This window comes from Balaenoptera physalus (genome assembly GCF_965194825.1).
Source record: "Balaenoptera physalus genome assembly, chromosome: 19".
Classification (NCBI taxonomy): domain Eukaryota; kingdom Metazoa; phylum Chordata; class Mammalia; order Artiodactyla; family Balaenopteridae; genus Balaenoptera; species Balaenoptera physalus.
In genome coordinates, this window is record NC_138900.1 from 10,181,295 (window position 1) to 10,196,300 (window position 15,006).

The 15,006-nt window shown below is 46.5% G+C and overlaps 1 protein-coding gene across 1 annotated transcript in view; it reads left to right on the plus strand.

Moving 5' to 3' along the window:
- Positions 1-13,521, plus strand: part of EXOC3L2 (exocyst complex component 3 like 2) — an 84,339-nt gene extending 70,818 nt beyond the window's left edge. Inside the window, exon 14 of the mRNA XM_082438634.1 lies at positions 10,639-13,521. Within this exon, the coding sequence (XP_082294760.1) occupies positions 10,639-10,666 (28 nt within the window). The 3' untranslated portion in view covers positions 10,667-13,521. The remainder of the gene's footprint in view (positions 1-10,638) is intronic.
- The last annotated feature ends 1,485 nt before the right edge of the window (positions 13,522-15,006 follow it).

Below are 15,006 nucleotides of genomic sequence, written 5' to 3' on the forward strand. Positions count from 1 at the left end.
TTTTCACTTTGTTATAAAGCAGAAACTAACTCAGCATTGTAAAGCAATTATACTCCAATAAAGATGTTTAAAATTTTTTATTTATTTTAGTATTTGTACAAGGGGGTAAATCCGTAAACTCTTGCCACCCCTCTCCACCCCAGAGTCCCTAATCCAGCTGCTATCCTCACATCAACCCCCACTGACGCAGCCTGGTTTACAGTGATTGACCTCTGCTCAGCTTTCTTTCCCCCCGCTGTTGATTCCTCACTCACAATTTCTCTCTGCAATTGCGTTTAGAGGGAGACGATTAACACGGACTCACGTACCTCAGGGATGTTGCGTGTCTTCCTCTATCATCTTCCCAAGTCCCTACAGTTGACTTCGCTTTGTAGCCTTTACCCCAGGCCCCACCCTTGCTCAATACATGGGTGGTCTCTTACTCTGTAACTAGACGAGCAGGGTGATAGACAGACCCTCTCGTTCTCCTTAGGGCACTCACTAGACAAGAGCAGAAAGCTTTCAGATCTGCGTTTCAGTGGATGCTAACCACTGCCACCTACTCAGGACAGGAGTTATTGCAGGGGACTCAAAAAACTCACCCCCAAATGCCTTAAATCACTTCTGTCCATCCCTCTGCCCAAATCAAAAAAGCAGCCGTGTAAATCCCTGAGGCACCTGGCTACTGCCGCCAACAGATTCCTATTTTTGTTGCCCTTGTTCAAGCTTTATTTGCCCTCCTTCCAGATGCTACTTGGAGCTCATGTCCTGGCCCTGGGAAGCATGAACCCCCTCTGAAACTGTTTTTTTGTAACTGAAGCACAGCTGATTTACAATGTTGTGTTAGTTTCAAATGTACAGAAGAGTGATTCAGTTATACGTATACTTATATATCTTTTTTTTTTTTTTAACGTTATGTTTTGTTTTTGTTTTTTGGGTTTTTTTAGATTTTTAAATTTATTTATTTATTTACTTTATGGCTGTGTTGGGTCTTCGTTTCTGTGCGAGGGCTCTCTCCAGTTGCAGCAAGCGGGGGCCACTCTTCATCGCGGTGCGGGGCCTCTTACTGTCGCGGCCTCTCTTGTTGCGGAGCACAGGCTCCAGACGCGCAGGCTCAGTAGTTGTGGCTCACGGGCCTAGTTGCTCCGCGGCATGTGGGATCTTCCCAGACCAGGGCTCGAACCCGTGTCCCCTGCATTGGCAGGCAGATTCTCAACCACTGTGCCACCAGGGAAGCCCTATATATCTATTCTTTGTCAGATTCTTTTCCCTTATAGGTTATTACAAAATCCCTGTGCTATACCATAGGTCTTTGTTGGCTATTTTATATATACTAGTGTGTTTATGCTAATTTCCAAACTCCTAATTTATCCCTCCCCCCCTTTCCCTTCGGTAACCATAAGTTTGTTTTCTATGTCTGTGAGTCTATCTCTCTTTTGTATATAAGTTCATTTGTATTATTTTTTTAGATTGCACATGTAAGTGATATCATATATTTGTCTTCCTCTAACTTACTTCACTCAGTGTGACAATCTCTAGGTCCATCCATGTTGCTGCAAATGGCATTATTTCATTCTTTTTTATGGCTGAGTAATATTCCATTGCATATATATATACCACATCTTCTTCATCCATTCCTCTGTTGATGGACATTTAGGTTGCTTCCATATCTTGGCAATTGTAAACAATGCTGCAATGAACATCCGTCCCCTGAAACTTTAAAATCATCATTGTCCACACCCCCAGCTCTTGGCTGACCTCATTCTGACAAAGCTTTTCACCTCTATTGCCACGAAGATGGTGGAATTGCTGTAGGCATTTTAGGACAACTTTTGGCTTCTCAGATAAGTCCTGTAGCATATTTCCCAGGTCAGTTAGACCCTGTGGCATCAGGCACGGCCCCCTGAGCCACCACCCTCACACGGGGCTCCCCGGTCCCCTCTGCTCCCCCTGCTGTTCCTGTGACACGGCCCCTCTCTACACAGTGGCCCTGGAAACCCACCCCACCATCATCTTCCGTCGCTGTAACACTTTAAACCCATTTGCGCTACTGTCCCTCCCTGGTGATGGAGAGCCCCACGCTATCCACCCGATTGCCCTGCAACTAGAGAAATGGTCTCAAAGCCATGAGAGCACCTCTTAGACACCCCCTCAGACAACCCGGACTTCTATTTTGCAATGGCTCCTGTAGATGAAATTCCCGGGGATACCTAATCGCCAGTCATGCCCAAATTTCCCCACATGAAATACTGGAGGTATATGCTTTGCCCACTATAAAATCAGCCCAAGCAGCCCAGCTCATAGCTCTTCCTAGAGCTTGCAAACAGGCAGTACATACACCGACTCCAGATATGCTTTTGGAGTCTGCTGCACTGCTGGCGCATGTGGAAATCCCACGGATTCTTATTAACCTCTGCTGGTACCCCGACTGCCAACAGGGATATCATTGCTGCCCTATTACGGTCTAATTGACCTCCCTGCTAAAATCACTGCTGTTCTCCGTGGAGCCCACACCGTGGAGACGGACACTCCATCTCCAGGGAAGGACAGAGGCCATAAGTCTGCTAAACGCCCTACCCACCGCACCCCTTCTCCACCCAATGTCTAAACCTGCTTTTATCCCTGACCGACATTACCAGTTAGTCAGGTAAGTGCCCCACAAACTGAAAAAGACAAATGGCTACAAAAGGGTGCCAAACAGTATGTCCTGAGGATGTAACACAGGGCATGGTGATTGTAGTTCATAACACTGCATCGCATATTTGAAAATGGCTGAGAGAGTAGATCTTACAACTCTTTATCACAAGGAAAAAAAAATTGTTTTTTTAACTATGTATGGTGACGAATGTTAACTAGACTTATTGTGATCATTTCACAATATATACAAATATCGAATCACTATGTTGTGTACCCGAAGCTAATATAATGTTGTATGTCGGGACTTCCCTGGCGGTCCAGTGGTTAAGACTCCACGCTTCCCCTGCAGGGGGCCCGGGTTCGATCCCTGGTTGGGGAACTAAGATCCCACAGGCCAAGATGCAGCCCAAAAAAAAAGTCAATTACACCTAAATTTTTAAAAAAATGAACCAAGCATTCACTAGTGGATTATACATTGGGCCAAATGGACTTCCAGTGGCCCCCTCCCTTTCTTTTTTTTTTTTATTGAGCTATAATTTGACCTTCTGGCTGCCTTATCTCCCGTTAGGTGGGATCTGAGTGCAGATGGGCGGCAGCAAAGCAACTAAAGGACAATGGGTTCTGCCCCAGCATCCATAAAATTTCTAATCAAAGTATTTCCTGATGTGCTGTTTGGGACTCTCAGCAGGTCTCTGGAGAACAGCTTATCTCAGGAAATCCTCCAAGGTCCACACTGACCCTTGCACTGTCCCACACGGGTTCCATACATTGACCTCCGGCTTCAGGCTATTTCCGCTGTTTGCTGATTGCATGTTTACTGGAGGGGCTGGAGGTTATCCAACTAGAAGTGCTGACGCTATGACGGTGGAAAAGAAGTGAATAACTGAGATTATCCCTCAGTTTGGTATTCCTCTGTGGCTGGAATCAGACCAAGGAACGGCGGAAATAAATACATAAATACATAAATAAATTTACAGCAGAAACAAGCTGCTTGCTTTGCACAGACTCTGGGATGCTCCTTAAAATGTCATACCTTGTAACATCCTCAATCATCAGGGCAAGTGGAACATAAAAATCTTGACCTGAAAAGGACTTCAGGAAAAAAACCTGGCAAGAAATTAACTAGAAGCATTACCCCTGGCCCTTATAAAAATACAAAATACACCAAATACAATAGGAGACATGGTTAACTCCTTTTGAAATAGTTTTGGGGCACCCTAGGCCTACTGGCATTTCTCTTGTTTGTTTCTTTGTTTGTTTTTCTACTGGCATTTCTAAAACGTCCATTCCTCCATGGAGTGAACATTATGGGGACCTGAGTAAGCAATTTGACGCTATGACTCGCTATGTACAAGAACTAACTGGTACAGGCAGACCTCGGAGATATTTCCAGTTCGGTTCCAGATCACCGTGATAAAGTGAATATTGCAATAAAGCGAGTCACAAGAATGTTTTGGTTTCCCAGTGCATATAAAAGTTATGTTCACACTATAGTCTATTAAGTGTGCAATAGCATGATGTCTAAAAAAATAATGTGCCTACCTGAATTTAAAAATACTTTCTTGCTAAAAACATACTAACGATCATCTGAGCCTTCAACAAGTCATACTCTTGTTGCTGCTGGAGGGTCCTGCCTCACTGCTGGTGGCTGCTGACTGATCGGGGGGTGGGCGCTGAAGGGTTGGGGAGCTGTGGCAATTTCTTAAAATAAGACAACAATGAAGTTTGTCGCATCGATTGACTTTTTCTTTCACAATTTCTCTATAGCCTGCAGTGTTGTTTGAGAGCATTTACCTGCAGAAGAACTTTCAAAATTGGAGTCAATCCTCTCAAATCCTACTGCTGCTTTATCAACTACGTTTATGTCATATTCTAAATCCTTTGTTGTCGTTTCAACAATCTTCACCAGGAATAGATGCCAACTCAAAAAACCACTTTCTTTGCTCACCCATTAGAAACGACTCCTGGACTTCCCTGGTGGTGCAGTGGTTAAGAATCTGCCTGCCAATGCAGGGGACACGGGTTCGAACGCTGGTCCAGGAAGATCTCACATGCCGCGGAGCAACTAAGCCCATGTGCCACAACTACTAAGCCTGCGTTCTAGAGCCCGTGAGCCACAACTACTGATCCCGCGAGCCACAACTACTGAGCCCACGAGCCACAACTACTGAAGCCCGCGCCTAGAGCCTGTGCTGTGCAAAAAGAGAAGCCACCACAATGGGAAGTCCGTGCACCACAACGAAGAGTAGCCCCCGCTCACCGCAACTAGAGAAAGCCTGCACACAGAACAAAGACCTAACGCAGCCAAAAAAAAAACAAAGAAGAAAAGAAAGAAACAACTCCTCATTCATTAAAGTTTTTCCATGAGATTGCAGCAATTCAATCACATCTTCAGACTCCACTTCTAATTCTAGTTCTCTTGCTATTTCCACCCCATCTGTGGTTACTTCCTCCACCAAAGTCTTGAACTCCTCAAAGTCATCCATGAGGGTTAGAATCAGCTTCATCCAAACTCTTATTAATGTTGGTATTTTGACCTCTTCCCATGAATCACAAATCTTCTTAATGGCATCTAGAATGGTGAGTCCTTTCCAGAAGGTTTCAAAATTTACTTTGCTGGGACTTCCCTGGTGGCACAGTGGTTAAGAATCTGCCTGCCAATGCAGGGGACATGGGTTCAATTCCTGGTCCGAGAAGATCCCACATGCCGCGGAGCAACTAAGCCCATGCACCACAACTACTGAGCCTGCGCTCTAGGGCCCGCGTGCCTCAACTACTGAGCCCGTGTGCTGCAACTACTGAAGCTCGCGTGCCTAGAGCCCGTGCTCCGCAACAAGAGAAGCCACCACAATGAGAAGCCCGTGCACCACAACGAAGAGTAGCCCCTGCTCGCCACAACTAGAGAAAGCCTGCGTGCAGCGACAAAGACCCAACGCAGCCAAAAATAAATAAAAATATATATTAAAAAATGTACTTTGCCCAGATCTATCAGAGGAATCACTATCTATGGCAGCTATAGCTTTAGGAACTGTATGTACATTGAAAATTTCTTTCAATTCAAAGTGTAGCCTCCTTTATTAATTACTTAGCTAGATCTTCTGGGTAACTTGCTGCATCTTCTCCATCAGCACTTGCTGCTTGCTTCACTTTGCACTTTTATGTTACGGAGGCGGCTTCTTTCCTTAAACCTCAGGAACCAACCTCTGCTCGCTTCAAACTTTTCTTCTGCAGCTTCCTCACGTCTCTCAGCCTTCACAGAATTCAAGAGAGTCAGAGCCTTGCTCTGGAGGAGGCTTTGGCTGAAGGGAATGTTGTGGCTGGTTTGAACTTCTCTCCAGACCACTCACACTTTCTCCGTATCAGCAATAAGGCTGTTTGGCTTTCTTATCATTCACGTGTTCACTGGAGTAGGACTTTTCATTTCCTTCAAGAACTTTTCCTTTGCAATCACAACTTGGCTAAACTGTTCGGCAAGAGAAGCCAAGCTTTCGGCCTCTCTTGGCTTCAACATGCCTTCATTAAGCTTAATCCTTTCTAGTTTTTTTTTGGCCTCACCACATGGCTTGCGGGATCTTAGTTCCCCAACCAGGGATTGAACCCCTGCCCGCTGCAGTGGAAGCGCAGAGTTCTAACCACTGGACCGCCAGGGAAGTCCCCTCTAGCTTCTGATTTTAAGTGAGAGACACGTGACTCTTCCTTTCGTTTGAACACTTCGAGGTTCCTGTAGGGTTATTAATTGGCCTAATTTCGATATTGTTGTGTCTCAGGGAACAGGGAGGCCCGAGGAGAGGGAGAGAGACAGAGGAAGGGCCGGTCGGTGGAGCAGTCAGAACACACACAGTATTTATCAATTAAGTTCGCCATCTTATATACGGGTGCGGCTCCTGGCACCCCAAAAACAATTACAACAGTGACATCAAGGATCACTGAGCACAGATCATCATAGCAAATAGAGCATTAATGAAAAAGTTTGAAATATTGCAAGAATTACTGACCCAGAGACACGAAGCAAGCAAATGCTGTTGGAAAAATGGCGCCAACAGACTTGCTCCACGCAGGGTTGCCACAAACCTTCGGTTTGTAAAAATGCAGCATCTGTGAAGTGCAGTAGAGCAAAGTGCAATAAAAGAGGTCTACCTGTGTACTTGGAGCATGTTGTTGACAGGCCGCCACCGATCAACATGCCCTGTCCTCCTTCTGACCAGGAGATCCAGTGTATGTCAAGGTTTTAGAAGAAAGCACTACTATCACCTCGCTGGGAAGGATCTCGCGAGGATCTGCACTGCCATCACAATAAAAGAGAGATCCTGCTGGATTCACAGGAAACATGCCAAACTAGACCCAGGTCAGCGCTCGCAGGACACTCACAAGCCCATCCCTACAGATGATGACCTCCAGCGAAAAATTTCCGGAGCCAATTCCCCGGCTCCTGCAGCTGACGATGCCAAGAAGGAGACAGCTACTTGCCAAGATCACAGATCAAGAGCTTCATCTTCACTGTTTTGGTTTTTCTTTCCTCTTCCTTTGAACCCCCCCTCCCAGGACAGCAGGAAAACAAAACAAAACTCCTTTGACTTTTTTATTTATTTATTTTATTTTTTATTTTTTGGCTGTGTTGGGTCTTCGTTTCTGTGCGAGGGCTTTCTCTAGTTGTGTCAATCCGGGGCCACTCTTCATCGCGGTGCGTGGGCCTCTCACTATCGCGGCCTCTCTTGTTGCGGAGCACAGGCTCCAGATGCGCAGGCTCAGTAGTTGTGGCTCACGGGCCCAGTTGCTCCGCAGCACGTGGGATCTTCCTAGACCAGGGCTGAACCCATGTCCCCTGCATTGGCAGGCGGATTCTCAATCGCTGCGCCAACAGGGAAGCCCTCCTTTGACTTTTTTAAATGAAAGTTTCTCCTTTTCTCCCATTTATTGAAAGGCTGATGGGAAGTGGCTTGCCTCGATCGGTCCTATTCTGTCTCTGTTCATGCATCATGGGCTCTTTCAAACTGTATCTTACTGCTATCCACTCCGACTGTTTTTTCCATAGGTCAAAGACAAACTAGCAGCCCCGTGCACCCATCTTCCAAATCATGGCCATGTTAATGAATCAATCTGATTGCTGGTTATGTCATAATCTAGTCAAGAGGGACTTTCCTGGTGGTCCAGTGGTTAAGACTTTGTGCTTCCACTGCAGGGGGCATGGGTTGGATCCTGGTCAGGGAACTAAGATTCCGCATGCCGTGCAGTGTGGCCAAAAAAAAAAAAAAAAAAAATCTAGTCGAGAAAAGGAACCTGACCCAGTTTTCATTCTGCCAATATGAGCACCTGATGAACTAACTATGGAAGATGGATGAACGAAAGGATATGGTATCCATGACCCCAAAAAAACCCACCTCCATCTCCCTCTCTGGTGAGTTCATTGGGCTCGGAAATCCCTCTATGGCAGCTCAAGGTCTATCTCTTGCTCGGGTAAAAACATTGGAAAAGGGACTTCCCTGGTGGTGCAGTGGTTGAGAATTCACCTGCCAATGCAGGGGACGCGGGTTCGATCCCTGGTCTGGGAAGATCCCAAATGCCGTGGAGCAACTAAGCCCGTGTGCCGCAACTACTGAGCCTGCACTCTAGAGCCCGCGAGCCGCAACTGCTGAGTCTGTGTGCCACAACTACTGAAGCCCACGTGCCTAGAGCCCATGCTCTGCAACAAGGGAAGCCACCGCAATGAGAAGCCCACTCACCACGATAAAGAATAGCCCCCGCTCGCTGCAACTAGAGAAAAGCCCGCGTGCAGCAATGAAAACCCAATGCAACCAAAAATAAATTAAAAAAATTTTTTAAATCATTGGAAAGGAACTTGTCCCCTTTGCTGTGTAAACAGGCATGATGCTGGACCAGAGGTGTCCTATCAGGGTAATATGGCAACCAAACCCTGTGGTTTGATTCTAGAGGCAATGTCCTCAAACCACTCACAGAGGGCGTACGTGTTTCTAGCACTAACTCTAGTGACAAAAACTGTGAGATCACCAAAAGTTTCCGCTGGTTCACAGGCCACCCATGAACGACCCGGAGGAGCCCAGCTGTTCCCACAATCAGGCTGCCTGACACCACCAGTTATCTATGGGGAAACCCCAAATCTGGACTAACTTGGTCAGGTGACAAAGCCAAGCCTTACAGCTGCCAAAGCTGGACCGCTGGCCTCCCAGATCGGATATTTTGCAACCTGTCCTGCTCTTAAAACCATGAAGCATAGGGTTTAAAGACCCATAACAGAAACTGGTGACTAACAGAAAGTCTAGAGCTTGTCTAACAGAACAGTAGCTAAGGGAATAGCTTGTTATAAACCCCTCTGCTTGTAATACAACAAAACTGGCTGAAGCCGGATGCAACCAACACGGCTGATGGGAGTCTGCACAGAACAGGCTTGCTTGTTGGATGGGTGACCTTCTGACATCACAGCCCCAAACTCCCCCCAATTTGCTCTTGCATCCCATGAAGAAGAACGTAACTTAGATACGCCTGCGCAGAACACCGATTACCTCACCTTCTCCCTCCCTCCCATCACCTTTCCCCCGCCTAAGACCACCCTGCTTCTTTGGCCCATAAATATCCCGAGCCCCTCGCCTTTGGGGAGGCGGATTTGAGATCTGCTCTCCCCATCTGCTTGCTTGGCTGCCTTGGGAGGAGAATAACCCCTTCTGTGCTGCAAACCTTGGCACCTCCGCGTTTGGCTTGCTGTGTGTTGGGCAGATGAACCTGGTCTGGTAACACTCTTGCAAGTGGACAGAAGCACGTGGAGAATGGAGGTGTCCAGGTGGTGATATGACCAAAGGACAAAGGTTGTGAACCTCCCCGATTCTAGGGAACTGTAGGTTTTACTCTGACCCTGTTGGTGAACCACACCGACCTTTTTCTCTCCTGTGGTGATAAGGTATCTTCCTAACTAAATGGTCAGGACAGTGTGACTCGGATACCGGGTTCCCTCCGTCACCAGGCTGTCCACCTTAAATGCCAGCAAATTACAGATGTGTGCTCCTTCGTTCATAAAGACGACAAGACATAGAAAATCCACCTGTGTATGGCCGGGATAGTTTCAGTGGTGAGAGTCTTATTTCCAACTTTGGGGACTTACGAGTTGGAAAAGGCGATCCTAAATCTTCCGTGGTCCTAGAACAGGAGTTCCATAGCATATGCAGACATTGCAAGTGCTCCAATCAGAAGGTAATAGTTTAGCCTCTGTTGTATCTCCAAATTGTCCCACCCTGGGTACACTGACTGCAAGCAAGGAGGAGCTTGTGAAATCATTGGCAGAAAATGCTGCCTTTATGTGAATCTGACAGGACAAACAGTGTCTAGTTTATACCTTTTAAAAGAGAAGATAAGGGACTTCCCTGGCGGCCCAATGGTTAAGACTCCGCGTTTCCATTGCAGGGGCAGGGGTTTGATCCCTGGTGGGGGAACTAAGATCCCACATGCTGCGGGGCATCTAAGCCCGCGCGCCACAACTACTGAGCCGGCACACCTCAACTAGAGAGCCCCACGTGCCGCAAACTACAGATCCTGCGCGCCACAACTAGAGAGAGAAAACCCGCACGCCACAACTAGAGAGAAGCCTGCGTGCCGCAAAAGATCCCACATGCAGCAATGAAGATTCCACGTGCCACAACTAAAGACCTGACGCAGCCAATTATAATAATAATAATAATAATAAAATTTTTTTTAAAAAAGAGAGAAAAGATAGGGGACTTACTTGGCGGTCCAGTGGTTAAGACTCCGCGCTTCCACTGCAGGGGGTGCGGGTTTGATCTCTGGTCGGGAAACTAAGATCCCGCATGTTGCACTGCGTGGCCAAAAAATAAAAAAGAAAGAAAGAAAGAAGATAAACACTCTCCATCAATTAAATGAGTCTCAGCCATTTTATCGGACTGACCTATTCCCCAGATTGGGAGGCTGGTTTACTGGGATGTGGGGAAGCATTCCTAGATTTCTTCTCTGCTGTTTGTTTATTCTCATTCTAATCTATGTTTGTATCTCACTTTGCAGATCTCTTGCCACTCAACTGCTAACCTGAATCTTCTCTCCACATCCAACCACTCAAATTTAATATGTGACTCTTCAGACAAAGCTTCATATGGGGGAAATTTAGGAGATCAAAATATGCCATATTTGCATAAGGACTGTTTTGAGGTGAAGACATTTGAGAATCAACAATTGCAGAGGCTTTCTCTGAACTTCCTATACCTGTCTAAAATTAGATCCTCTTCAAAAAAAATGGAGTTGTCATAAATTGCCTCTCTGGGAATTTCATCAACCAGGGAAGATTGACTCTTATCCCAGGAGAGGAGACTAGAAGTTGGCACCAAATCTAGACAAACATTGACACAAACTCTCGTTTCTCCCATCTGTTCTCCTAAGGGCCCATTTATCTTCTGTAAAAATCACTTTCTCTCCCATATGTGACGTCTCTTCCCCTCCCTTTCCCCTATTAAGATGGTATGTAAACTCTCAGATTTCACTGTTTTGGGGGGGGGTACTCACTTCTTTTTTTGTATGATACCCCTGTGCACATAAAATGGAAAATTAATAAATCTGTATGACTTTTCTCTTGTTAATCTGCCTGTTGTCAGTTTAGTTCACAGACCCGGCCACTGAACCTAAGAGGGTAGAAGGAAGTCCCTCCTCCGCTACAGTAGTGTCAGAGTCCCCAACCTCCCCAACACACACATAATTTATGCCACAAAAAAAAAAAAAAAGAGATTTAAAAGACTGCCTGATCAAAATTGTTGCAGGCAAGATCTACTGATGGATGCTAAAATTAGTGGGCAAAAGTTTGAGGAGAAAGAGGATATTTGCATAGTCTCAAAGTATCTCCCCCAAGACATTTGTCCATTACAATGGAAAAATAGTAATCTCAAACTGAAGAAACCCAGCAGACACCACCTTAACCAAGTAATCAAGATTAATACCACCAGGCTTCCCTGGTGGCTCAGTGGTTAAAAATCTGCCTGCCAATGCAGGGGACACGGGTTCGAGCCCTGGTCTGGGAAGATCCCACATGCCGCGGAGCAACTAGGCCTGTGAACCACAACTACTGAGCCTGCGCGTCTGGAGCCTGCGCTCCGCAACAAGAGAGGCCGCGACAGTGAGAGGCCCGCGCACCGCGATGAAGAGTGGCCCCCACTTGCCACAACTAGAGAAAGCCCTCGCACAGAAATGAAGACCCAACATAGCCATAAAAAATAATAATAATAACTTTAAAAAAAAGATTAATATCACCTATAATAAGACATAGCTACATCATGCACCCTCAATATAACACACCAAAGAGCAAAACATCACTCTTGGGTTATTCTTGACAAAAATGCACATTGTCAATATAATCATGAAGGAACCTCAGACAAACCCAGACTGAGGGATGTTCCACAAAATAACTGATCGATATCCTTTAAAAGTGCCAAGGTTGGGACTTCCCTGGTGGTCCAGTGGTTAAGACTTTGCCTTCCAATGCAGGGGGTGTGGGTTCAATCCCTGGTTGGGGAGCTAAGATCCCGCATGCCTCACGGCCAAAAAAACCAAAACATAAAGCAGAAGCAATATTGTAACAAATTCAATCAAGACTTTAAAAATGGTCCACATCAAAAAAAAAAAAAAAAGTGCCAAGGCCATGGAAAGATCAGGAGTGGTCGGGGGACACTCAGGAGGAAGAACCACTAAATGCAATGTTGGATCCTGGATTGGTTTCTGGAACAGAAAAAAGGACATTAACGGGAAAACTGCTAAAATTCAAATCAGGTCTGTCATTGAGTTACTGGTTTTGTACCAATGTTAATTTCCTGCTTTTGATAATTGGACTCTAGTTATGTGAGATGCTAATATTAGGGGAAGCTGGGTAAAGGGTTCTATGGGTATCTCAGTACAACTTTTGCAATTTTCCCACAATAATTTCCCCAGAAAAAGTTTAAAGACTGCCTCATGAAGTAAGCGCTCATTTCCTTCACCTAAAAAGGCACCTTCTAGAATGAGGAGTGGGAGAGGAAAATACTAAGTTGTGGGGCGCTTGAGAAAGGCGCCCGGAACCTGCCTGCTTCCGCGGGATGCCAGGAGCACCCCTGGCAGCCCGACTGTTTTTTTGTTTTGTTTTAGCAGCGAAAGCACCAAATCCTAACCGCTAGACCACCAGGGAACTCCCAGCCCAACTTTCAATCAAACAGCCCTGAGCTAGAATGTGATGTGAGGCAACGATCTTTATTGGTGTGGCAGCCACTTTCCACAGAAAGCCGTCAATGAACCCTTCCCCGGGACTCAGCCCCTGTGGAGGCCTTCCCATTAGAATCTGGCCTTGGCCGTGATTTGACCACTAGCACGAGATGAAGATGACTGTAATTTCCTAGGCTGGCCTTAAACTATCTATCTCATCTGCTTTCCATACACTTGGAAACCTGAAACCCAGGTGCCACCTGGAGGAGCCCCAAGGAGGAGACTGAGGTGGGCCCCAGCTGAACTTCCAGCCAAGAGCCATGTGAGTGAGCCATTTGGGGCATTTAAAGGCTAGTTAAGGGACTTCCTTGATGGCACAGTGGCTAAGAATCCGCCTGCCAATGCAGGGGACACGGGTTCGAGCCCTGGTCCGGGAAGATCCCACATGCCGCAGAGCAACTAAGCCCGTGCACCACAACTACTGAGCCTGCGTTCTAGAGCCTGTGAGCCACAACTACTGAGCCCGCGTGCCACAACTACTGAAGCCTGTGCGCCTAGAGCCCGTGCTCCACGACAAGAGAAGCCACCGCAGTGAGAAGCCCGGGCACCACAACGAAGAGTAGCCCCCGCTCGCCGCAACTAGAGAAAACACACGCTCAGCAACAAAGACCCAACACAGCCAAAAATAAAATTAATTAATTAATTAATTTAATTAAATAAATAAATAAAGTCTAGTTAAGCATCCAGATGACTGCAGCCCCAGCTGTCACCACATGGAGCAGAACCACCCAGCTGAGCCCAGTAAACCCAGGACAGCTCAGAAGTGAGTGCTGTTGTATTAAGCCACTAAGTTTCAGGGTGCTATGTCGTGTAGCAATAGACGATCCAAACAGTCTTCCTTATTCACTGCTGCTTTCCCAACATCTAGCACGTTGAACACAATAAATGACAGCCCATTCTGTAAGCTCAGGACCTGACACATTTATAACAACCCTAGGAGATGGATAATGGTCTTATCCTGACTTAATAGATGTTATTAGTTTTCTAGGGCTGCCATAACAAAATTCTACCAACTGGGTTGCTTAAGCATGAGAAATTTGTTTTCTCACAATTCCAGAGGCTGGAAGTCCAAGATCAAGGTGTCAGCAGGTTTGGTTTCCTCTGAGGCCTCTCTTCCTGGCTTGCAGACAGCCACCTTCTCGAGGTGACCTCACATGGTCTCTCCTCTGCGTGTGCCTGGTGTTTCTCCTTGTTCTGTGTCCAAATTTCCTCTTCTTAGTGGACATCAGCTGGATTGGATTAGGACCCACCCTAATGGCCTCATTTAACCTAATCACCTCTTTAAAAGCTCTATCTCCAAATACGGTCACGTTCTGAGGTACTGGGGATTAGGGTTTCAATACATGAATTTTGAGAAGACACAAGTCAGTCCATAATACTAATAAGGAAATGCCCAGGGAAATTAAGCAATTTTTCCAAAGTCACACAGCTCAGAGGTGGCAAAGCTCAGACATGAATCCAGGCAGGCTGGCTCTAGAGGCCACACTTTTCACCACTGAGCTCCACCACCTCATGAAGCAGGAAGTGAATTGGCTCAGCCAGCCCTCATTCTTCCCTCGGGCTAGAACAGGGGAAGGACTTAGCCAGAGCAAGAGCAAAGCAGAGATCTGGGGCCAGTTCAGATGCCCTGAGGCCTTCTGACAAGGACAGGGCACTCACCCCCCCAGCATGGCTTGTGCCCTCGACTGAGCTCCTTGGTTCAGGGGGGTATGGTAGGCTGAATAATGCCCTCCAGTGATCTCCAGGTCTTGAGCCCTGGAACCTGTGAGAGTTACCTTCCATGGCAAAAGGGACTTTTGAAGCTGTGATTAAATTAAGGATCTTGAGGTGGGGATTATCCTGATTATCCAGATGGGCTCAAAATATAATCACAAGTATCCTTATAAGAGGGAGGCAAAGGGAGATTTGACCGAAGAGAGAGGGCAATGTGACAACCTCAGCAGAGAGAGAGAGAGAGATCTGAAGATGCTGTGGTTCTTTGAAGGTGGAGGAAGTGGCCACGAGCCAAGGAAAGCAGGCAGCCCCCTGAAGCTGGAAAAGGCAAGGGGATGGATTCTCCCCTAGAGCTCCAGGAGGAATGAAGTCCTCTTGATACGCTGATTTTAGTACTTCTGACCTCCAGGACTGTAAGATAATAAATCTACATCGGGTTGT